Raw genomic sequence first — 26,846 nt, forward strand, 5'->3', positions numbered from 1 at the left:
TGAAACTGAAGCACATTTACATTATTGAAGCATAGTAGTCACTGTTGCATGGTATTCCAGACTTCAAAATCCTTGACTTCTCTACTACTGAAAAATTATTTGAAACCTCCCATTAAGCTGATTTTAAATGTAAACAATCCTATCCATACAGCTTGCATGCGTGTCTGATTATTTCCTCAGAATAGATGTATACCTTTTAGATATAAGGGTTTTATTTTAGGAAACTCTTTAGGATTTGATACTGTCAGAGTCCTTTGGTGCCCGTCTTATCATCAGCAGTACGAGGGAGTCTGTAATGTTTTTTAATAACTAATAATGTAAATACTCCTCACACCAGCAAACACACAAATTGTTTATTAATCTGGTGATTATTCTCTCAGTTGAAGTGTAGATATGGTTTTTCAAACTACCTCAAATTCCACTGAAATTTTTACTGGAATTGCATTAAACTCACTCATTAATTTGGACAGAACTGTAGTTGTTACAGTATTGAATTTTACCACTCAGGGGCATCAGCCATCCCTACTTTATTCAAATTGACATTAATGGATTATAGGAAAATTCTCAGGTATTCTGGGGCTTTTATAGGTTTGGGGGTTTTGAATGTGTGTGTTTTTTTTTTTAAGGGATTGAGCAATTTTTTATATTGTTGCTTTTTGATGAAATCTTTCTATCCCCTATTTTCTCATTAATGTTTACTAATATTTGAGGGCATTATTGATTCTTACATACATGTTTTATGCTGTGCTTAGTTGCTCAGTCATGTCCAACTCTTTGTGACCCCGTGGACTGTAGCCCACCAGGCTCCTCTGTCCATGGGGGATTCTCCAGGCAAGAATACTGGAGTGAGCTGACATGCCCTCCTCCAGGGAATCTTCCCACCCAGGGACTGAGCCCGGGTCACCCACATTGCAGGCGAATTCTTTACCATCTGAGCAATGAGGGAAGCCCAAGAATACTAGAGTAGGTAGCCTGTCCCTTTCTGCAGGGGATCTTCCTGACCCAGGAATGAAACCAGGGTCTCCTACATTGCAGGTGGATTCTTTACCAGCTGAGCTACCAGGGAAGCCCTAAAAAATACGGAAAGCTTCATGAATTTGTGTGTCATATATATATGAAGTGAAGTGAAGTGAAAGTCACTCAGTCACGTCGAACTCTTTGCGACCCCATGGACTTTACAGTTCATGGAATTCTCCAGGTCAGTATACTAGAGTGGGTTGGCCTTTCCCTGTTCCAGGGGATCTTCCCAACCCAGGGATTGAACCCAGGTCTCCCACGCTGCAGGTGGATTCTTTACCAACTGAGCCACAAAGGAAGCCCATATATATACATACATACAACTCATTTAATTCCATTTGTTCTAAGCAATTTTTAGTTGATTCTCTTGGGTTGTACAGATTGCTCTCATCCATAAATAATAACTTTTATTTCTAATAATTAGATAAAACTCCTTTTCTATTTTTGTCCTATCAAGTTGGCTAAAACAATTCTATCATGTATACTATCATGTAAGAATTGAATCGCTAGTCTATGTCTGACGCAGGATACAGCATGCTTGGGGCTGGTGCATGGGGATGACCCACAGAGATGTTATGGGGAGGGAGGTGGGAGGGGGGTTCATGTTTGGGAACACATGTAAGAATTAAAGATTTTAAAATTAAAAAAATAAAAAACTTAATACTGAAAAAAAAATAAAACAGTTTATGTCAAATAGTTAAAAAAATAAAAATAAAAATAAAACAATTCTTGAACCTTGTCCCATGCAATACTGAAGCTTTCTTCCCCTTCACTAGAAAAGAGTTTTTCATCAAATAACACTAAAAAGCATTAGGTTAGAATTTCCAGGACAAATATTAGTTGGTGGTAGGGGTTGCAGATCCTTTTATGTTGTTCATTGTTCTAATATTTTACCACTGAGATTAATGTTGGTTATTGGTTTGAAAGACTATATGAATGTTAAGGGGGAAAAAAAATTAGCTTACTATGTTTTTTTTCTTTTAACTGATAGATTTTAACCTACCAGTGCCCATTTTTGGCAACTACAGAGGTAGTCGAATTCTTTTTCTCTCATGATCTCTTTTTCTCTCATATTTCGGTCTTCCTTTGTGGCTCAGCTGGTAAAGAATCCACGTGCAATGCAGGAGACCTGGGTTTGATCTCTGGGTTGGAAAGATCCCCTGGAGAAGGGAAAGGCTACCCACTCCAGTATTCTGGCCTGGAGAATTCCATGGACTGTATAGTCCATGGGGTCGCAAAGAGTTGGACACAACTGAGCAGCTTTCACTATCATATTGCAGTGATATAAAAAGTTATAATATATAGGTAGTCATCTTTGCACTCCTAGAATAAACTTAACTGTCTATGTAAATGATATGAGAAAAAAATTCCATTAGCTAGAATTTTCTTTCAGATGTTAATCTCTATAAATCTGTGAGTGTGTGTCCCTTTACCAGGTTATGACATCATGAGAATGAAAGTTAAAGAATATTAATTCTAAATTATTTCATCTTTTTCCTTGCTCTGAAACAACTTGTAGAACACAAGAAAAAAATATGTTCCTTGAAAATTCTAATGAACCTGCCTGTAAATTTATACAAATTTAGCTTGTTAAGGGAAAGTAATTCTCAGAAAACTTTAAAATCATTTGCATTTTTGTCTTTAATTCTTTGAGTCCGTTTAGAGTTTTACATTTTCTCATAAAACTATTCACTTAATCTTTTCTAAAACTATGGTTCTAGCCCCTCATTTATACTGTTGTGTATTTGCATTTTTACTAATATTTTCTTGATTAGACTTACCAGAGATTTGTTCATTTTGTTGACCTTATCAAAGAAGAAGCTGTTGAATTTTTATAACAGCTGTTTCTTCAAGTTTTTTTTTTTAATTTCTGTTCCTAATTACTTCCTTTAGTAATGTTTATTGTTCTTGTTTTAAATTCTTAGGTTGGATACTTTAATTTGTTTCTGTTCTGAGTACTGACTGGATTTAAAGTTGTGATTTTTCTGAGTACAGCTTTGCAAGGATTCCCTGTAAGCTGCTCTCACCATAATTTCTAACATAGTCTACAATCATTTTCTCTGTCATTGAATAATTTAAGCATGTTTTCATGTTTTGGTTTGTTTTTACTTTCCAAATGACTATATAAAATCAATAACCATGCAAAATCAGTAAGTGCACTCAACCTATCAGAAACATTTTAAATTCCTTGTAGGTAGAAAAGGGATAAAATAAATTATATGGAGAAACAAGTATGCAGGATCAACTGGGTCTGAGTTAGCTGTGTTTCTAAAGGAGGGCTGAGAGAAGCTAAAGATGACCAGCTGGAGAAGTGCTTTGAGAGGAGCTTGATGGTGGGTTCTTCCTCTCCCACACTGGCATACACAGCAGCCCACACCGACATAGTCCCCTGGGTAACACAGAATGGAGGAGGGGTTGTGAGCTCAGAGGAGCGGGACAGTGTCCCAATACATGCTGACCACAGGAGAACAAGAGGCTACCGCATGCAGAAGATGGGCTTCTGTATATCTTAACTTGGCCAGGGGCTTCCTTAGTGGCTCAGATGGTAAAGAATCTGCCCCAAGTGCAGGAGATCTGGGTTCAGTCCCTGGGTTGGGAAGATCACCTGGAAAAGGGCATGGCAACCCACTCCAGTTTTCTTGCCTGGAGAATCCCATGGATAGAGGAGCCTGGTGGGCTACAGTCCATGGGGTCACAAAGAGTCAGACACGGCTGAGCAACTAATACTTTCACGTGTCCAAAGAAACATGAGGAGATAACCAAGAATCACGAAACATTTGAGAGAGAAAACTACATGAGATAAAACTTACATCAGAAAGGAAAAAATACTGTTAAAATAGTAAGTAGAAAATGTTAATGATTGTATAACTACCATTAATGAAGAGATCAGAAAGGATATTCCACTTATAAAGCAGAACACTGCTATGAAAAAGTAAGTCAGTAACACTGGTAAATAAACAAAGTCAGTGCAGGGGCCAAATAAGCAGAATGACGAAATGATTCCAGGAGCAAGATGATCTAGCGAAAGGTTTCTCCCAGAATGCAATGGAAAAGGCCAGACAGGAAGTATAAGACAAATGGTTAAGAGAAACAGAGGATAGGTCGAGCTAGAATTTCCAAAGCTACTTGATACATATCCAAGAAACAGGGAATAGGCATGATAATAGGGAAGAAATGTGAAAAGAAAATAGAAATTTCTCAGAACTACAGTAAGACATATTTTGAGGTTAAACAGGCCAACAAAAGGTAATACAAAATTAAAATCAAAACCACTAAGAAATTTCTTATGATAGGGAGGAAAGGAGAGGAGAGAAAAGAGGAAAAGTACATAAACAGTACAGAAAATTCAGAGTCAAGAAAATAAAGAATGGAAAACAAAAATAAAAAGTAAATTATGTAGAAGAAAATGGGCAGATACACTAGCAATCACCATAAATGAGAATATATTAAAAAGACATTACGAAATTAGGTAAAAGAAAAATCAGCCATTTTTGTTACTAGAAATCTAACTTAAGCCACGTGACACAGAGAGGTTAAAATTAAGTAATGGAAAAAGAAATTGCCACAGAAGTTCTAACAAGAAGGATGGCAAAACAATTAGGATCAGACAAAATGAAGACCAAGAACCATCAAGGTGAAAATCACTAAGTGAGAAGAGTAGTCCATTTCATATTGATAAAATCGGGTACTGAAAGGCTGGCTTCCCATAAGTCATGTTGGTTGGAACTACTTCTCATATCAATGGCTGGACCAATCACAGTCAATGAGAATAGAATTCCCATGATCAGTTAGACCATTTGCAAATGCATCCCTGGGCTGACTTCTTCTGACTTTCCTGAAACAGGCCATGCTAAGTAGTATGAATACATGAAGGGGGGAAAAAAAATGGGATTTTAGGAGAGAAGTAGGTAATCAACACTATTTGATACACCATTCTGAAGTTATAATACAATTTTTTCTTGTGTAGCATTAATTACTACCAAGTGATTATTCACTATAAAATAAAAGTACAGTGTTTTATTTGTCTTCTTTTAATTGTTCATCTCCTCCACAAAAAAGTAAACTTTAGGAGAGAAGGGGCCTTGTCTATCCTGTTTCTAGTTGGAACTTCAGTATCTTCCAGAAGGCTCAGTACATAATAGGAGCTCAGTCCCTGTTGTTGACAGAATAGATGGATAGATGGATGGATGGATAGATGGGTTGGTGGATGAATACTGGGATGGATTACTCTGAGACAGAATAATATCAGAATAATAGAGTGAAAAAAAAAGCCATAAAAGCTTTAAATGGTATAGATAATGTCAGAGTTACAGGGACACAGGGATTGCACAAAAGACCACTGAACCACTGAACTGAATGTTCAGAAGGGATCTTATCTTTAGGAGCAGTTTCAGTAAGAGCGTTTATGAAAGTAAACCAAAACGTAAAGCATTAAGGACAAAGTGGGCAATAAAGATGTGATTATAGTAATAGTACCTCTCTCTTTTTTTTTTTTTTTTTTGGTAGAAGCAGAAAAGGTGATAACCCTGAGGATAGCCGAATCAAGGAAGAAGCAGGTCGGCTTGTTTATTTTATTACAGCAAGAGTCAGCATGCCTGCTGACAAAAAATATACTAGTTAACAGAAAATATACTGAAGGTGTAGGGGGAAAATGATGCTTTTAAACTGTGGTATTGGAGAAGACTTTTGAGAGTCCCTTGGACTGCAAGGAAGTCCAAACAGTTCATCCTAAAGGAGATCAGTCCTGGATGTTTACTGGAAGGACTGATGTTGAAGCTGAAGCACCTGATGCAAAGAGCTGACTCATTAGAAAAGACATTGACTCTGGGAAAGATTGAGGGCAGGAGGAGAAGGGGACGACAGAGGATGAGATAGTTGGAGGGTATCACCGACCCGATGGACATGGGTTTGGGTGGACTCCGGGAGTTGGTGATGGACAGGGAGGCCTGGCGTGCTGCAGTCCATGGGGTCGCAAAGAGTCAGACACGACTGAGCGACTCAACTGAACTGATAGGGTGAAAAACTGAAAGTAGGAGGTGTTAGTCAGTTGTGTCTGACTCTCTGTGATCTCATGAACTGTAGGTAGTAATAGTACCATCAGGTTCCTCAGTCCATGGAATTCTCCAGACAAGAATACCAGAGTGGGTTGCTATTTCCTCCTCCACGGGATCTTCCCAACCCAGGGATCAAATCCATATCTCCTACACTGCAGGCATATTCTTTACCACCTGAGCCACCAGAGAAGCCAAGGGAATTACAAGTAAAGTTTTGGAAGAGGGAATTGAATCAAATGTAAAATACTGAGGAGTTAAAATTAAGGAAGAACCTACTGTCCCCAAAGACCAGAGTAATGGAAGAATGTGAAAGTCAGAGACAGACAGAGGAGGATCAACATGTGGTCACCTCACTTTAACCTAGAGAATCTACTCTCCAATTTCTCTACAGTAGGTGTTCATTAAATACTTGTTGAATCAAGGGAACAAGTAAACACATGAATGTGTGTGTTAGTTGCTCAGTCGTGTCTGACTCTTCGCGACCTCATAGACTGTAGCTTGCCAGACTCCTCTGTCCATGGAATTCTCCAGGCAAGAATACTGGAGTGGGTTGCCATTTCCTTCTCCAGGGGATCTTCCCGACCCAGGGACTGAACCCAGGTCTCCTGCATTACAGGCAGATGCTTTACCATCTGGGCTACTAGGTGAAATCAAACACATGAAAAGATGTGATGATACAAATGTGTTATGGCTCCCTACCATGAACATGATCCTTCTTGTTTTCTTAAGCAAAACCACTGAAGTGATAATGAGTGACAGACTCTACTAGCTAGGGAAGCTTCCAGTGGACATTTTTTAACAACAGACTGAGCAAAAAGGGAGAGAAGCAAAAATAAGGTAAATATTCCAAATAGGAGGAGTCCGTCGAGGCTGTATATTGTCACCCTGCTTATTTAACTTCTATGCAGAGTACATCATGAGAAACACTGGGCTGGAAGAAGCACAAGCTGGAATCAAGATTGCTGGGAGAAATATCAATAACCTCACATATGCAGATGACACCACCCTTATGGCAGAAAGTGAAGAGGAACTAAAAAGCCTCTTGATGAAAGTGAAAGAGGAGAGTGAAAAAGTTGGCTTAACGCTCAACATTCAGAAAACGAAGATCATGGCATCCGGTGCCATCACTTCATGGGAAGTAGATGGGGAAACAGTGGAAGCAGTGGCTGACTTTATTTTTTGGGGCTCCAAAATCACTGCAGATGGTGACTGCAGCCATGAAATTAAAAGACACTTGGAAGAAAAGTTATAACCAACCTAGATAGTATATTCAAAAGCAGAGACATTACTTTGCCAACTAAGGTCCGTCTAGTCAAGGCTATGGTTTTTCCTGTGGTCATGTATGGATGTGATGTATTGGACTGTTAAGAAGGCTGAGTGCCGAAGAATTGATGTGTTTGAACTGTGGTGTTGGAGAAGACTCTTGAGAGTCCCTTGGACTGCAAGGAGATCCAACCAGTCCATTCTAAAGGAGATCAGCCCTAGGATTTCTTTGGAAGAACTGATGCTAAAGCTGAAACTCCAGTACTCTGGCCACCTCATGAGAAGAGTTGACTCATTGGAAAAGACTCTGATGCTGGGAGGGATTGGGGGCAGGAGGAGAAGGGGACGACCGAGGATGAGATGGCTGGATGGCATCACTGACTCGATGGACGTGAGTCTGAGTGAACTCCGGGAGTTGGTGATGGACAGAGAGGCCTGGCATGCTGCAGTGCGTGGGGTCATAGTCAGACATGACTGACTGACTGAACTGAACTGAAGCACAAAACAACTCAGTGACAACCACTTATATTGTATGTTGGATTAAACTATGAAAAAGTAAGGGCTTAACCTCTGTTGGGAGGAGGGTAGCACTCAAAAGGTCAATTCTAACAACAACAATCACTACACATTTCATAATATGAATATGTTAAAATATGATTTCCACACTCAATTGCTATAAGTTACCTTGTAGAGCAAAGACATAAGGGGAAAAAACAAACCAAATTAAGGAAATCAGAATGGGCGTTAGAATTCAAGGTAATTGAATAATTGAAGAAACAGACTTGAGGGATATCCTGGAAGAAATGACAGGATATATTAAGTACAAATAGAGCAAGAAAAAAGTTGGAAAATAAATATGGGGAAGATAATGGTCTCCCACTAGCTGAATAATTTTTTGTTTTGCTTTTTTAAAGGACCTGGAATGAAAGTGGCCCCTTGGAGCTGACTCCCATCTCTCTCATCACTCCCATTCTTGGTTGAGGAGCCTCTGAGCCTATGACTCAAAGGTAGGTATGACCATCAAGTCACAATACTGTTTTCAGTTACCCTGTCAGAAATTTCCTATTCTAATAAGTACTTTTCTCAGTGTCCATCTCCCTAATTTCTATTGCTCATTTTATTTGGAATATTGTGTTTTTTTGAAACACCTCACATATTTGTATATGTGTCAAGTGCATTGTTTCATTCTTTGGGTATTTTTAGATGAACATTGAAGCCAGTGTCACGATTTTGTGTGCCTGCTTTTGTTCCATTATGCATTATAGTGGTCTCTGGACATTATTTGCAATATCATATATCTTTAATTTAAAAAATGGCAGCAGCATTTGTTATATTTTGTAGACCAGAAGTTCCCAAGTGTCCTGGAATCCCACTTAATATTCTGCAACAACCTAACTGGGAAAAGAATTTGAAAAAGTATAGATACATGTTTATGTATGTAACTGAATCACTTTGTTATATACCTGAAACTAACACATTTTTAATCAACTATACTCCAATACAAAATAAAAAGTTAAAAAAAAAAGAAGTTCCCAAGTGTTCTATCATCTTCTCCCTGAACCAGTGGCACCAACTACAGCAGACATACTGTAGCCCTCTGAGGCTAAGTAAGTAGCAGGAGCCAATAAGTAGTTGAACAGAAGCCACCATCATACCACCATACTCTTAAAACATACTCACATCTCACCATTTTTAACACCTGTGGTGTTTTGTTTTGTTTTTAGGATTTTCATGTATATAAATATTTCTGTTCTCAAGCTCTTCAACATTATCTAGTACCACAACCAAATACTAATATGGTCTTTGAATACCTTCTGGTGCTGTTCTTCCTTCATCTTTTGCAATTTTTGATTTTGTTCTTCCTTTAGAGTATCCATATAAGCCTGTCTTCTGGCCTGTAATGGTATGGAAAAAAAAACAATCACGAGAAAAAGCATCACCACAATGTCTAACGCCTACCGTGGGTCCAGTTCTAACAGATCAACCTGAGCATATAGCAAGCTCTCCGTGTACACTTGCGTAAAATTGAGTGATTTATGCATACGTCTGCAGATGCCCCTTGGGATATACAAGAGGAGACGAGTATAAGCACAACCATCCAGCACACTTTAAAGGATGCTCTAAACATTTGTTTAATTAAGCTGTAAAAAAATATCCCCTCAGAGATAATCAACACAGTTTACTCCCTCTCATGAGGAGGATTTGAAGCAGAGGAAAGTTAAATGTATTTTTTCAAGAATATTTCAACCAGCTGATGAATATCAGAGGCAAGCCGTGGTGACACACTGCAGCAGCACGGACGTGTCTACTGCTCATTAACGATGTCCTATTAAACAGCGTGTCAGCTGGTGATTGATGCCGCATAATTCCAGAGACGAATTTCTCTCCAGGTCTTTGTGCCCCTAATCTGTACCTGAAGTTCCTTTCTGTGCCCGAGCAGGAAAGCAAAGTCTGTTCAGGCGCACAGAAGCCATCATTTCTGGCTGAATTAGGACCCCAAGGGGGAAGCTCGGAAGAGTCAGCACACACAGTAAGATGTCCTTCAGTCCCAGAGACCCTCCGTGTCAGGGTCCCCCTCCTCCATGGGCACAGAGACCACATGTGCTGGAATTGATGAGATTTCAAGTATTCTATCTGTTCATTTGTCATACGCTTTCTCTCCCTCACCCTGATTTGCAGCCCACCCTCAGAAGGCAGAGAGGCCAGCCTGATAAGCTAACACGTAGGAAATCCATTGTTCTCATAAACTACTCGCAGCATCGTGGCAGCAGCGACATATTTCAGGCCCTAGTTCTTTGAACTAATAATCCATAAAGCTTCTGTAGCCTGGTCCCCCCTTTTCCCTTACTATAATTTTTCTCAAGTACTTCTTAATTCATTCCTCCACTTCTGTCACTATAAAACGCATCTTCCAGCAAATAAGAAGCAGCACTCGCCGGAAAGAGAGAGATTCTCAGGATGCATCAGCCGTAGCACTACTAAGGAGAACTGCGGCACTCCAAATGTGTCCAGACGTGTTCAGAAAGCCCACATACATCCAAACCCTGCCACATCAGACAGGCACACACATCCTAGACTTTATCCATATTCTGAACACAAGGGGACTGTGATAAGATATAAATGGTGGGGAATCATTCTCTAGTGACCCTTTATTTTTATATGAGAAGGTCTGAAAGGCAGGAAGAGAGGCTGGTAGCACATTTTCTATTCAAGGGAATAAAAGGAGGAATAAGAGATTTAGTTAAAGCAGATGAGATGACTTGATTGAGGAACCTATTTGTATACCTTCCTTTTAAACTCCACCTGTTGAGTTTTTTATCAGAACATGGGTCCTGGGTTTCTCAGGTGGTGCAGTGTTAAAGAATCTGTCTGCCAGTGCAGGAGACGCAACAGATGTGGGTTCTATTCCTGGGTCGGGAAGATTCTCTGGAGTAGGAAATGGCAACCCACTCCAGGATTCTTGGATGGAAATTCCATGTCAGAGGAGCCTGGCAGGCTACAGTCTATGGGGTTGCAAAGAGTTGGACGTGACTGAGTACACATGGACCCAGCGCACAATATTTGACTTAGAAAAAAATGGTTAGACACACTAAGTGTCCATGAAAAGGCCACAGAAACTGGGCAGTTCACAAGGCATCACAACTGCAGAGTTCAAAGTTACTTGGAGTCCCAGTGCTTGCTTACCCAGCTGTGGTCCCCTAGGCAGGACAGAAGTTTCTCTTTAAAAATATGGGCAAAGACTCTCGATTACTGGTTTTCTTTATTTTTATTCTCACAATGAAATTTAATCTTGAGTGTTGTGTGTGCATGTATGGGTATCACTAGCTTTCTTAAAGTCTCAGAAATTTCTATGTAATTATATTCATAAATTTTTCTATCAGAAAGTATTGATTTAACATATTAATGATAAATTTGTTACTCAACTACACTTTTGCTCATCCTCTCCCACAAGTGATACTAATAATATATTCATTCAATAAGCAATATTTCAGCCTCCTATGCACAATCCCTGAGGTCAGACAGGACCCCAGGCCTCAAGTACTTACAGCCTAGTGTGGAAGTCAGACAGAAAGAAAGATTAACAAGATTAATGATTACAGTAGAGCATGAGAGGTGTTGTGATAAGGGATGCCAAAAAGAAGGACATTTAATTAAAGCAGATCAAGGACACCTTCTCAAATTGGGAGACATCAGGTTGCATTTTAAAGAGTAGGAATCAGACTAAGCAGGGGCAGGACATTCTGTGAATAAATGAAAAATGGCATTGTATTATACTAAGTTGTTCAGGCTGTCATAACAAAACCACAGACCGGGTGGCTTAAACAGCAGATGTTAATTGCCTCACATGGAAGCTAAAAGTCTAAAATCAAGGTGCCCACAAAGCTTGCTGCTTTTTTTTTTTTAATTGGAGTATAGTTGCTTTACAGTGTGATGTCACTTTGAGTGGGTTGCCATTTCCTTCCCACTGAGGTCACCACGGAACACAGAACAGTGTCCTGCACCATCCAGTAGGTCCTCAGTTATCTGCTTTATATGTAGTGTCGGTAGTATATACACATGTTTCTGCTGATGGCTGTGAGGGAAGAATCTCTGCCTCTCTCCTGCTTACAGATGACAGTCTTCTCACGTCTCTTCACATCATCCTCCTCTATATGTGTCTGCTCCTGTGACCAAATCTCCATGTTTTTATAAGGGTACCTTTCCTAGTGGATTCAGTTCAGTTCAGTTGCTCAGTCGTGTCCGACTCTTTGCGACCCCATGAATCGCAGCACGCAAGGCCTCCCTGTCCATCACCAACTCCCAGAGTTCACTCAAACTCACGTTCATCGAGTCAGTGATGCCATCCAGCCATCTCATCCTCGGTCGTCCCCTTCTCCTCCTGCCCCCAATCCCTCCCAGCATCAGAGTCTTTTCCAGTGAGACAACTCTTCACATCAGGTGGCCAAAGTACTGGAGTTTCAGCTTCAGCATCATTCCTTCCAAAGAACACCCAGGACTGATCTCCTTTAGAATGGATGGGTTGGATCTCCTTGCAGTCCAAGGGCCTCTCAAGAGTCTTCTCCAACACCACAGTTCAAAAGCATCAATTCTTTGGCGCTCAGCTTTCTTCACAGTCCAACTCTCACATCCATACATGACCACAGGAAAAACCATAGCCTTAGTGGATTAGATCTCATTGTAACTTAATGTCCTCTGTAAAGACCCCCATCTCCAAATAAGCTCACATGGTGAGGTACTGGCAGTTACGACTTCAACATATCAATTTCCAGGGGACACAATTCAATGCATAACAAGCACTGAGTTCCCATTTCAAGATGGTGAAGTGAATATGTTTCTGCTCCATGCTTTTCTCAGCAATTACCCTAAACAGAGGAGGAACTGAAACAAACACAAACCCCAGCTTCAAAACCCAAGAGAAACCAGTGTTCTCAGACAAAAAAATCTATGAAGACAAAGTAGATGAAGAAACACTGAGGGGCCAGGAGAGCAAAGAGCAAATCTAAAGCCCTGCTGCGGGGGAGGGCGCAGGGTGGGGGGAGGCGGGAATGCAGGAGCCACAGGAAGGCAGCTAGCCCCACAGAGCAAGGTGAGGGCCCCAGAGATGGACGTACCAGCTACAGGGGAGGTGATGGATGAGAGGAAGGCGCCCACGTCTGCTTCCAGCCTGACAGTTCAGGTGCTGATGCCCCCAGCCTGACAGGAAATCAAAAGTGTATCTTCTGGATCAACCAAACCAGACAGGCCTAGGACAGAAGGCAGCCATGTTCAGACCCCAGGGTGAGAGCGGAAAGACTGTGTAAACTGCTGCATACCAGGCTGTGGGCCTCTGGGCCCCCTTCTTTGAACTTGTTACTGCTCCCTGCACTTTTTCCTCTGAGACATAGAGCATGATATTTTACCCATGAAACAAGAACAGGTTGCTGTTGGTTTTTTTTTTTTATTTTAAGCAACAAAAGGAGCTCTTAGAAATTAAAAATATCTCCTCTTCCCCACAAAAAGACAAACAAGTAAAATATTTAGAAGATAAAGCCAATAAAATGTGTGAGAGAACAGAAAAAATGATGTATGTTTAAAATTTTTATATGCATATTTGTATACAGTATATATGGCAGGTTGTTGTTGTTGTTCAGGCACTAAGTCATGTGTGACTCTTTACAACCCCATGGACTGCAGCATGCCAGGCTTCCCTATCCTTCACTATCTCCCAGAGTTTGCTCAGATTCCTGTCCACTGAGCCAGTGATACTATCTAACCATCTCATCCTCTGCTGCCCTCTTCTCCTTTTGCCTTCAATCTTTCCCAGCATCAGGGTCGTTCCAAAACATAAATATGGCAGATATGTGTATACGTGTATATATACACACATACCCCAAGTTCCTGGTACAGAGCTCAGAGCTCCTAAAACCTTCGTAATTTCCTAAATGATAAGAGCTTTCAGAGCATCTCTTGTTCCAGTCTTTGGCCTTTGACCCCATCTCTGATTCAGGGCTCCTAAAACCCTGTAATTTCCTAAGTGATCAGACCACAAGGAGCACTTTTTGTTCTACTGAGGCAACTCCATGTGGGCTCCTGAATGATTCCTGCATGGGGGCTGGCCACCAGAAGAACCAAGTCATGGTTAGATGTTTGGAATTTTCAGTCTCAAACCTCCCTCCTCCAGAGAAGAAAAAAGAGCCGGAAATGGAATTAATAACTGATCATGCCTATAGGAGGAAGCCTCCATAAAAGTCCCAGAAATATAGGGGTTCAAGGAACTGTTGAGTAGATGCCCATATCCATATATAACATATCCACCAGGAGGGTGGCTGCACCCCAACCCCACAGCGACAGAAGCTTCTGCATAGAACCCTCCCTGGCCTCTCCCTTTATCTTTCCTCATCTGGCTGTTCATCTATATCCTTTATCATACTCTTTAATGAACTTATAAACATAACTAAGTAAAATGAGTTCTGTGAGTGGCTCTAGCAAATTAATTAAATCCCAAATGCAGGCTGTGGGAACTTCTTTTTCAGCTGTACCACATGGCGTGTGGGATCCTAGTTCCCCAACCATGGATTGAACCTGAATCCTCTAATGGAAATATGGAGTTTTAACCACTGGACTGACCACCAGGGAAGTCCCTTGTGGATACTTTTGATTTGTAGCCAAGTTGGGCAGAAGCCCTGGGTACCCTGAGGACTGACCACTTGTGCCTGGCATCTGAAGTGGGGTGCAGTCTTGTGGGACTGAGTCCTTAGCCTGTGAGATCTGATGGTATCTCCAGGCAGAGAGTGTCAGAACTGAGTTAAACTGAGGGCCATTTAGCTGATGTTGCAGAACTGCTTGGTGGGGAAAACCCCACACACATTTTGTATCAGAAGTGCTGTCTCTGTGTGTGTACATGCGCATGCACACGAGGGAGTGTAGGAGTTAAGGATACACTTAGGAGGGAAAAGATTGGAGTTTTTTCTAATTCAATATGCCAGGAAGTAAGTGACTAACACACACACACACACACACACACACACACACACACACACGAGGTAGGGAGGGGGGGAGTAGTCAATGATAAATTAGAGGGGAAGAAATAACTTTCTTATGAAAAAGTTAGAAGATAAATCAAGGAAGCCTAAGATTTGAATAATAAGAATCCCATAAAGAGAAAATGAAAGGAAATAAATCAAAGAAATAACACAAGAAAATCATCTAAAACTAGAGATAAATTTCCAGACTGAAAATGAATAAAATGACCCTCACACTAAGATCATCATTATGCAATTACAGAATACCAGAAAAGAAGGAGATAAGAAATATTTCTAGGGGAAGCAGGGGAAAGCCCCCATATAAGTACAAAATTCAGATGGCCTTGCATTCCTTAGGAACGAATAACTCAAAGTCAGAAGAGCAATGCCTTCAAAATGGTAAAGGAAAATTATTTGCAATTTGAAATACTTACTAGAAAATTGCAAGTTGAGTATGAGGGCTGAATAAAGACAGTTTCAGACATGCAAGGACTTGAACATACATCTTCTCTTGGGAAGCTACTAAATAATATGCCCCACCAACACAAATAAGTAAAGCAAAAAGAAAAAAAGAAGAAATGCAACCCAGAAATCAGGGAACCCAACACAGGAAAGCAATAAAAGCAATTCCCCGGATGATTTTAAAGCCCTGATTCCCATCCTAGGCTGCACACTAGAATCACCTGGGGAGCTTTAAAAGCCTAAAGCCCAGGCCAGGATACAGTAGGAGCCCTGGAGGCGTGACCCAGGCATCAGGGAGCTTTAAAGTCCCCCGCCCAGATGATTCCAGTGAACAGCTGAGGTTGGGAACTATTCCCTGAAAGGATAGTCCCAGAACAATAGCACTGTTGGAGGCTTCAAAATCAACCAGCCCAGATGAAGTGAGGAGGGAGGTTTGCAGAAGGGAAAGACCCAGAATTGACAAGTTAATCTGACAGTCACAAAGTGGAAAATTTTATGGAAATTTGCATCAAGAGGCACTTTGTAGAACACTCACAAAAGCTAAAGGAAGGCAGTCAGATGTTCAAAGGAAACTAAGAAAATGAAAAATAAAAGGAAAGATTTCTGAAATTATAAAAGAAAAAAACTGTAAATTATAACTGGCTTGGCAGTGAAAAATATTTGCAGAGTCATAATAAAGGAAAGCCTGAGATACTGAATGATTAGGAGGGGAGAATCAGGGGGAAAAATCATAAGATTAAAAATAGATGAATCAACAGATAGCCATATACTTTACTAACATCAGTTCGGTTCAGTTCAGTCGCTCAGTTGTGTCCGACTCTGCAACCCCATGGACTGCAGCACGCCAGCCCTCCCTGTCCATCACCAACTCCCAGAGTTCACTCAAACTCATGTCCATTGAGTCGGTGATGCCATCCAGCCATCTCATCCTCTGTCATCCCCTTCTCCTCCCACCTTCAATCTTTCCCAGCATCAGAGTCTTTTTCAAGTGAGTCAGTTCTTCGCATCAGGTGGCCAAAATATTGGAGTTTCAGCTTCAGCATCAGTCCTTCCAATGAATATTCAGGACTGATTTCCTTTAGGATGGACTGGTTGGATCTCCCTGCAGTCCAAGGGACACTCAAGAGCCTTCTCCAACACCACAGTTCAAAAGCATCCATTCTTCAGCCCTCAGCTTTCTTTATAGAAAACTTCATTAACATATTCAGAGCCACATAACAAAAGACACAGCTAAGGGAGTGTGCCTAGATGAATAAGGGCCCCCTCAAAGAGCTCCACATCCTAACCCCTGCACACTCTCTGTGAATGTTAGTCACTCAGTCTTGTCCAATTCTTTGCAACCCCATGGACTGTAGTCCAACAGGCTCCTCTGTCCATGGAATTCTCTAGGCAAGAATACTGGAGTGGGTAAGCCATTCCCTTCCCCAGGGGATCTTCCCAATCCAGGGATTGAACCCAGGTCTCCCGCATTGCAGGCAGATTCTTTACCATCTGAGCCACCAAGGAAGCCTCGGAAGCTGTCAGTGTTACCTTATATGACAAAAGAGACTTTGTAGAAATCAAGAATCGGGACACAGAGAGAGGCACCTGTGTGGTACAGGTGGGACCAACAGAATCACAACGGGCCTTACAAGAGGAAAGCAAGAAGGTCAGAGTGGAGAGGAGGTGATATGATGATGAGAGTCGAGATTAGACTGAGCCACAGGCCAAGGAAGGGGCTTCCCAGGTGGCTCAGTGGTAAAGAATCTGGCTGCCAATGCAGGAGACACAAGAGATGCAGGTACGATCCCTGGGTCGGGAAGATCCCCTGGAAAAGGAAATGGCAACCCACTCCAGTATTCTTGCCTGGAGAATTCCATGGACAGAGGAGCCAGGTGGGCTGCAGTCCGTGGGGTCACAAAGAGTTGGACACAACTGAGCAACTAACGCACACACACACAGGTTAAGGAACCAAAGAATGGCAGCAGCAGTGAAGAGACACTGGGAGAGGCAAGGAGCAGATTCCTCCTCGAGCCTGCAGAAGAAACCAGCCCTCCTGACACCCTGACTTCAGTCCCTTCCTCCTCATATCTGACCTCTGACCTCCAGAACTGCAAGAGATTCCATTTGTGTTCGAAGCCCCTAAAATGGCAAAAATTCACTACAGCAGCAAAGGAAACGTTATCCTAAGAATGTAAAGAACTGGAATAGAAGTGGGTTTGAATGGCAAGTGAGGGACCTCTGCCTTTCAGTGTTGACTTTTTAAAGGACATGTGACACACGGAGAGAAATTAAAGCAACCTGCAGTAAGTGTTCGGGGTAGTGGAAGTGGAAGTAGCAGTAGTAGAATTAGCAGTAGCAGTGGCCAGAATGAGAGAGCAGTGTTCCTCAAACATAAACGTGTACACACTTCAGCTACAGACCATGGTCAGCTGTGGGCGCTGATTCAGGTCTGGAGCATCATTCAGGCAACGCCTCTACTGCTGGGCCATGGACCACATTGGAACAGCAGAGACCTAGACTGCAGCACCGGAGAGAGGGGGGTTGTGGGGGGAGAAGGTGGGGGGTGGAGGCACAGAGAGGGCTTTGTGCATAAGCTAAGGCATTTTGACTTGATTCTTGAAGACAGGGAGCCACTGGACCATGGAACAACAGGATGAGGTGGTATTTTTCTCCAAGTGTTGATCTCGGTAGAAGAGGCAGGGGGAAGCAAACCAGAGACTGGCCATACACTGATGGCGCAACTGGAAACACTGGGGAGTGGGGGCGGGGGGATGATGCTGGCACGTCTGCTTCCACACCCAGCACAGAGAACTGCAGCCATCCATGTGTGAGTGAACACTGTGAATTCGTCCTCTCTGACGTTCTGACCTACAGGAATTTTCTTGTTTTTTACATCAACATCATATATGCTGCTGCTAAGTCGCTTCAGTCATGTCTGACTCTGTGCGACCCCACAGACCCCTACAGCCTACCAGGCTCCTCTGTCCATGGGATTTGCCAGGCAAGAGTACTGGAGTGGGTTGCCATTGCCTTCTCCGACATCATATATAGTACTTATTAAATTCCCATCTTCCATGGTAGCCCCACCTTTAAAGAAGTGGTAAGAACAACCATTTTCTCAGGAAAGTTGCATTATGTAGTAAAACTGAAATAGCTTAAAAACAAACAAACAAACTTGAAACCTTGCAGCTCCTCACACTCCACATATTTGGGTATCACGCAGTGTTCACCTTCTGCGCATTGACCATAATTAAGGCAAACTGCAGGTGTCTGCCTTTAAATTCACAGAGGTGTAATGTACATATTTGATTTTCCTAAAGAATTAAAAAAATGGTTCTGCAATGCATTCTCTGAGGAATTCTATGCATATGGATTAGACAGTATGAGAAGACTACAATATGGGTAACAAGTCAGTAAATATATTGAACACCCACAAATTATTAATAGTTTGGTGTCAAAATGGGAGCAGCTGTTGAATGCTATTGGTGAGGAGCCATCCTGGGTGCAATCCTGCCCCATATTTTCTATTAATAGCCTGAGGATCTTATGAGTAAGGCACTAATCAATCCACAGGAAATGCAGCTCTGGGAGAGATTACTAATGCCTTGGACAACAATATTGAAATTCCAGGAGGATCTTGTTCAATCGAAGAAATGAGCCAAAATCAATAGGGCAAGCACACAGGTGTTTCAGCCACAGGATTCAAGACCCTTCAAACAGAAATCAAGACCATCCTGCCAGCCAAACACCCAGGTGGTAAAGCTATCCAACTCCTGTCTTGCCTCCCCTCCTCCATCACGAAAAGGCCGGGTAGACATATGTCAAGGAGCATCTCTACACGGGATTAACCCTACTACCTACAGCTCCTCAAAACTTCTCCCTCCAGTACCCTGCAATGAGAGGGACGATGGATTTGATACGACTGGTGGAGCCCACATTTAGCAAATCTGGACTTTGGGACACTGTGGCCTTCACTGCAGGGAAAAAATAAAAAGCACTGAGAGGTTTCTGTAGGAGTAGTATGACTTTTTCCCGAGGAGTGTCATAGTATCTTCCTGACATTTTGAAATGTGGTCAATAAAGAGAAAGAGAGCTGGGGGAAGAGGACAATCAGATGTCTCTAACAGCCTCTCGTTTACCTCCCCAGACGCTGAAAAGCTGTCTTTCTAAAACCTCAAACAACCTTTTCTTTCAATTACAACCCTTTCCCCTGGTCATCCTTGCCCCCACTTGGTCAGTCAGTAACCAAGCTCTGCCCTTTTCACCTGCTAAGCGTTCCTCTGACCTACACTCTCATCTCCATCCTCTCACCCACCACTCTGCTTCAGACCTTCATCATTGCTCGCTGAGTCTAATATGGAGGCCTCAGAGACCTCTCTGTTATTTCAGACCCATCCTTCACCTGGTTACCAGTGTGATCCAGCAGCCAAAATGCAAATGTGACCTTGAAGCGTCCCTGTTTAAAACATCTCAGTACCTGCAGGACTCACAGAATGAAGTTCAAGTTCGTTCAGGTCGGCAGTGGTGTTCTACCACAGGCACCAGGAGCTTCCTGTACGTGGCATCTCTGGAGCCTCAAAGCCTGGGAGATGCTTCTAGCATCTTCTGCCCAGGGTGTCAGGGCTGCTACACATCCTGCAGTACCCAAGACAGCCCACTCAATGAACCACCCCACCCAGACTGCTACAACTGAGGAACCCTCCTCAGGGCTCCTGACTTCTGCAGCCTCCTAGCTTGCCCTTCTCAACTGCAGCTACACAAAATTCATCCATGCTTTTCCTTGCCATTATACCTTCCTTCCTTCTTCTAATTCCGGACACCTGGGATGACTCTCCTGTGACTCATCTTTTAAGCTTCAGCTTCCCAACTGTTAGTGTCCCCTGCACTCACCACTCTGCTCTATACCTAGTTCTCCTCTTCACTTGACTAAGGTCCTTCTGGGCAGAAACTGTATGTGCCTGGTCCTTGTTAGTACAGTGCTGACTATCCCTGCCTGTCATGCAGAAGTCAGGGGTTTGATTCCCCAATGAGGAGGCAGCATGCCCTTTTGGGGGCTTTCTCAGGTGGTGCTAGTGGTAAAGAACCTGCCTGCCAATGCAGGAGACACAAGAGATGTGGGTTTGATCCCTGAGTCGGAAATAGACCCTCAAGAAGGGCATAGCAACCCACTCCGGTATTCTTGCCTGGAGAATCCCATGGACAGAGGAGCCTGGCGGGCTGCAGTCCATGGGGTCGCAAAGAGTCAGACACTACTAAGCAACTTAGCACGCATGACAGTATTTATATAAACATACAAATGTGAGGGATGGATGACTGGGTGAGAGCAAAGGCTCTTCAGAGGCTGCTGCTCGTCCCAGTGTCCACGATGTTGGCAACAGGTGCAAGCATTGTTTTACAGCTGGGACAATAGTTGAGGTCAGTTTCAGCTCAGATCATCTCTGCCTTTAGTTCCAAAATTCTGTGCTGTAGAAGTCACTCTCTGGCCCTGATCTTCATCCACTTTAACAAGTGCCAGACGGCACCTTGCATGATATTCCACTCACCCAAGCTGAAGACTGTGGATCACAACCAGCAACGGGACAGGCCCCTCTGTGTGGCAAGTCTGCCTCAAATCTTCTCAAGAACTCAGCAGTTTTGCTGGCAGGAACACAAACAGGTGTTAGTGCCTTCGTAAAAGAAGAACCATCACTCTTCATTGTGCCTCTGCATGCTAGCCTAGACTTCTATTGGGGGGTGATAGAACAGAAGGCGAGTTTGTGGGCATGGTAGGGTACAAGGTCAAGCAAAATGCTAGTGCGCGACTGCACCTCACGGTGGAAGAATATAATACTAGGCCTGTGGAATGTGAACCTACCGTTTCATTTTCTTCTGCTTTGTGTCCTTTACATGGAGATAAATGCCCTATCAGACTCCACAGTATGGGCCCTAATTTCCTACCTGAACACTTGAAGCTTGACAGTGTAGGGCTGTAGAATGAACGCCCCTCCCCTACAACATCCCTCCCGTGGTATGGTGTCCCTCACACCACGCTGCTGTCACGTCAGGCCCTTCACCCTCCAGGGGTCTCTCTTCTAGTCATCTCACTGCCCCTGTGGCTTGGACTACCCTCAGGATACACAGAGCCACTAAGCCTGTCACTCTTAACCATTTACGGGTCACGGACCCCTTTGGAATTCTGAAAGCAGAAATGGGCCCTCTCCCTATACATACACACACCCCTTTGCATTTCATTTGTACCTTCCATGGAAGAAAGACATGCTGCCAGTTCTGATCTGTATCTCTTTTTAGCTCTGAGAGATTGCAAAAGGCATACCAAGACATAGCTCAGTGTTTTCAATATTTTATTGATTTATTTGATTGCACCAGGTCTTAGTTGCAGCATGCAGGATCTTGTAGTTGCAACACATGGAGTCTTTAGCTGCTGCATGGTACCCTAGCTGTAGCACATGGTATCTAGTTCCCCAACCACAGATCAAACCCAGATCCTTGTATTGGGAGCACGAAATCTTAGCCACTGGACTACCAGGGAAGTCCCCTCAGGTTTAATAAGCTGCTTTTCCCTTAAAAATCCAAACCGTCACCCCAATTTCTCCCTCACATGTGTCAAGCATAGAATGCTGGAATTGTTTCCTAGTCCTTACTTTAACGACTGCCCCTTTTTGCCTCCCATTGATGAATTTCTATTGTTTGGTCCTTTCCCCATGTAACTGGTGGAACTTTGATCCCCTTAATTCATATTCACAATCAAATAGCTCAGCAAGGCCTAGTTATACTGTACGAGACCCTGGCAGCCTGCTTTCCTTCTGCCTTTTCCTTCTGTCACCCCTCTGCTCCCCCCTCATATTTTAGGCCTGATGCTAAGATCCAATTTATCAAGCACTTAGGGCATGGGCATCAAAGGAGACACAAATGGTCTGGTAAGAATAAATGGTATCCAGTGAGGGTGGAAATCAAAATAAGGAATTAGAAGTTAAACAGAGATGCCAACATCACTTCAAATAATTACTTACGTAGAACATGGCACCTGAACAAGGTCAGAATCTTCAGCTGGGAAAGGAAGAGCTGAAAGTTAAGCGACGAACATAACCCAGAGAAACACAAGGCTTCAGCAGCTGAGACGAGCAGCCTTTCCATTTGTCTAGGGTTGCTTATCTTGCCCAGAGTAGACAAGGAGACTAATGATGCCGTGGATCTGGAAGCTGCCCCATCGTCTGAGGTTTTATGAAGCCATCAGTCACAAGTGTAAAAAGAAGAGTGTTGCCAGAAGTTTGGCTGAGATTTCTGAATATCCTTAGCTGAGAGCAGACTATGGGAGAAAGCAGTGGAAAAGAAGCACCATGATAAGCAAGTAACGAGCTTCAGACCAGGTACACCAGCAGCCCCGCACTGTGTTCTGAGGGATGCTTCTTACCCGCCAACGCCAAGCACAGAGCTGGCTGGGTAGCTCACCAGCAGCCACGGCCTTTGTGCCCGTGATCATTGCCCTGTTCATGCCACAAGATGAGACCACAGTGACATGGCCACTGCCAGAGGCATACCAGTAGGGGCCTGGGAAGAGTGTGGGTTACTCCCAAGTGATTAACTTTACAAACAAGACAAGTTCTAAGCTACCAGGCTAACTAGCATTTTTCTGTTGTCAATAGATTGGCTGAACTGGATTGGAATCCCTGTAGGTAATTATGGTCAAATTCAATAAAAATAAAATAACCTCCTTGAGGCTCAACAGGACAAACATCTACTGGAGGGGAAGTCCAACAAAACTAAGAACCCCAGACTCTGGCACTGAGTCACCTTTTTGTTGGGGTTCCTTCTTTGCTACCATTCTAACTCTGTCACCTAATGAGGGGGGGTGATCCTCTCCCATGTTAGCACTTTGACCCAGGCACAAATACAGGATCCCTTCCTTTATTCTCCAGAGAACACCTAAAAAGGGACCACCAATAACAGACTGGTTTTGAAGACTTAGTTAACCTTAACTCATCTCCAACTTAGGATGCTTAAGCATCCTTCCTACTTGTCCTTAGGGTGGTGCCTATGGCTTATCCTAAAAGGCCTCTTCAGGGTAACATCACTCAGGCATAATTCTGTTGTAGCAGATACTTCTAAATATCCATCAAAATGAGAGTTCTCTTCTAGTCATATAACCCGACCATATTTCCTAGCTTCCCATGCAGCTAAGGTTGGCCACGTGGTGGTTTCGACCAACGAAATGCGGAAGGAAGTAATGCACACCACTTTCAGGATGAACGGATAATAAGCTTCCCATGCATGAGCCTCCATACATTTCCCTCCTCCTTCTGGCTGTCTGGAATAGGGACAAGTCCTAGCACAATCCTGGAAGTCATTTGTGTATTGAAAGTGGTAGAACCACTGTTTTTGGTGTCGGAATATCTGCGTGGAGGGGGCCTCTTCTCAAACCTGTTTGCCCATGTCTTACGTGAAGAAAAAATAGGGCTCAAATAATTATTTTATTTTGAGGTTTGTTGATTACAGCAATTAGCCAACCCTACTAATGCAACATAATATACACAACAGAATCGCCTCTCAGTTTAGGTTATCAGTTTCACAGGACATGAGGAGAGGCCAAGAAGGGCAGAGGAACAGTAGAAAAAGTAGAATTCTAAAGGGTTAAGCTTGGCATCTTAGTTATTTCAGAACCTTAGGGGAGGAGAAGGTGAGAAAGGGGAGGAAACCACCTGTCCTTAAGGCTGTCTGGTGTCAGGTCCAGCAGCTGCCTAGGCCCGTGGTGTGAAAATGAATAGGCATTTATCTCAGTACCACTAAGATTTGCCTCATTTGAGGACAAGTGGGGGTTTGGAAGGAGAAACTGGAGGGCGAGAAAGTCAGGGAAGGAGAGGGATATGACTGGTTATAATGTAATATGATGGAATATCAATGTTAATGGTGATTCATCAATCAAAAAATTTTTGACCTTTTTGAAAGGATAAAATATATGGGAAAGATCACAGAGAGTGAAATGTGTATGTGTTGGCTTATTTAAATAGGCCAGAAAGGCAAAGATAATTCCTATAAGGCTTTTTTAAAAAATTGTTAGAAAAGACTACCAGCATCTCTAACGTTCAGGGAAGAATCAGTTTATATTAAAAAAACTTATAATAGTTACCAAAGGGGAAGAGGGTGGGGGTGGGGAGATAACTTGGGACTACGGGATCAATAGATGCACAAGTACCATATATAAAAAAAAGGTAAACAACAAGGATTTTTAAAAAACAATCAGTTTAAAAACATTCACAGTGATCTGTAAGAGCTCATGAGTCAGGCGCCCGCCAGCCATTGCACCACAGGGTTACAGGCTGTGCCACGCAGCTTCCTCTGCCTGGTTGCCCACATCCGATGCTGAACCATGAGAGATAAGGAGGTGCTAATAAAAATGTTAAAGGACCCATTTTAACCCTCAAGAGTCATAATTAGGAAGGCAGGCGCCTTGCGGGGTGGCTGGAGTAGTTTTTCCTTCTCTCATCGCCTAGTCAGTTGACACACAAACTCCAATAACTGCAGAGCACACACAGCGAGGTAAACGGGTGAAGGGCGCCTAGACAGAGGGTGGCCACAGGAGCACCACTCAGTAACATAGTACACACACCAAGAACTTGCTAACCTAGTGTAGTGCTTGACACGCACCAGGTGCGTAAGTGGTAAGCGTGTTAGTCGCTCAGTCGTGTCCAGCTTTTTGTGACCCCATGGACTGTACCTCACAAAACTCCCCTGTTCATGGAATTCTCCAGGCAAGAATACTGGTGTGGGCAGCCATTCTCTTCTCCAGGGGATCTTTCCAACCCAGGGATCGAACCCAGTCTCCTGCACTGCAGACAAATTCTTTACCATCTGAGCCACCAGGGAAGCCCGTACATACTGGTAGAAACTTCCCCACCAGGGAAGCTCACACATACCAGGTACAGTACAAACTCTTGAATATATGAAAGCACATTTCCTGTGAGATACTATCAATGCATTAGAATAAAAATTTTATCTTGTGTTTCTCAAATATTTTTTGGTTTATATTTGTTCTCTTTGGACTATTTGTTTCAATCCCTTTGCCAGTTTTTCTGGAGTTGCCTTTTTTCTTATTAATTTGTGAGAGTCCTTTGTGAAACTAAGCCTTTATTATTTTTGAAGCAAATAGTTTCTCCTAGACCATCACTTCCTTGTAACGTAGTTCACTATGTCATCTAGCATAAGTTTTTCCTGTAGTCAAATCTGTATTTTTTTTCTTATGGATTCGAAGTTGTACACATAGCATAGGAAGGCATTTCTACCACAAAATTTTTAAAGCATTGTTCATTACATTCTGTGTTGAATTAATACAGTTTGTCAAATTATCTGTCCTTTTGACACTGATTTGAAAAAAATACTTGTATCAACAGCTAAAGTACCCTGATGCTGGGAAAGATTGAGGGTAGGAGAAGGGGACGACAGAGGATGAGATGGTTAGATGGCATCATCGACTCAATGGACATGAGTTTGAGCAAACTTCAGGAAATAATGAAGGATGGGGAAGCCTGGGATGCTGCAGTCCATGGGGTCACAAAGAGTTGGACACGGCCAAGAGAATGGTAGACTTTCTTCCATTCACTATTAATTGCAATGCCAATAACACTTTTTTATTATTACCATACCTATGTTGTATATGATTCATGTCACCAGCTTCTCCCTTATCCCTTCAATTTTTCAAGTTTGTCTATTTTTTAAATATTTTTCTCTTTAAAATTGGTTTATCATATTTCATAAAAGGTCCTGCTTAATTTATATATGAAGAAGAGTAGAATTATCTTTACAATGGTGGTTTTTTCCTTTTCTAGTAAATAGATATTCTATATTTATTTTCATCTTATTTTAGGTATTTTCTTTTATAGATAAAAGTCTATTAGACTTACATTCACCTGTTTTACAATGTCGATAGATATTGTAAATGAAATTTTTCTTTTAATTATATTTTATAGTGGACTTTTGATGGTGTGTCTGATGGTGTGAAGACGGAAGTATTTGCATATTGATTTTAGATTCACTCATGATAGCCAAACTGATTAGTTCTAACAGTTTTTTAGTTAAGTCCCTTGAGGATTTTTTAGTTAAGTCCCTTGAGAGGTTTTAGATAAACAATCAGAGTCACTTATCTCTTCCTTTCCAGTATTTAAGTTCTTTCTTTGTTACAAATAAATTCTCTCTAATTTCCTATCTAAAAATCCCTATCAGTCATAAATAGCGAATACTCTTGTCATCCTGTTCCTGACTTTACTGAAAAAGTTGCCTTCTTTTTCTGTTTTCAAACCAGCTGGGCCTAGTGTCTTTTTTTTTTTTGAATTAACTCAATTATTTGTTAATTTTATTAATTAAAATAATAAATTCTGATTATTAAAATTTTGTATTTTTTTTACTGTGTTCTTAAAAGCTTGCTTCACTTGCTGATTCTTTTTTTTTTATTTTTATTTTTACTTTATTTTACTTTACAATACTGAATTGGTTTTGCTTTTTAAAGATGAGATCAAACTACATTTTCTCTTCCATTTAGAGTTTTTATTCTATTCAGGTTTCAAGTCTAATGGCA

General features: G+C 42.2%; 1 protein-coding gene across 1 annotated transcript in view; it reads right to left on the reverse strand.

Moving 5' to 3' along the window:
• Positions 1-26,846, reverse strand: part of EPSTI1 (epithelial stromal interaction 1) — a 99,726-nt gene that overhangs the window by 22,188 nt on the left and 50,692 nt on the right. The window contains exons 7-8 of the mRNA XM_052650280.1: positions 20,824-20,917; positions 9,146-9,229 (exon numbers count right to left, since the gene is read on the reverse strand). Of these exons, the coding sequence (XP_052506240.1) occupies positions 9,146-9,229; positions 20,824-20,917 (178 nt within the window). The remainder of the gene's footprint in view (positions 1-9,145; positions 9,230-20,823; positions 20,918-26,846) is intronic.

The sequence above is a fragment of the Budorcas taxicolor genome, chromosome 12 (genome assembly GCF_023091745.1).
Source record: "Budorcas taxicolor isolate Tak-1 chromosome 12, Takin1.1, whole genome shotgun sequence".
NCBI lineage: Eukaryota > Metazoa > Chordata > Mammalia > Artiodactyla > Bovidae > Budorcas > Budorcas taxicolor.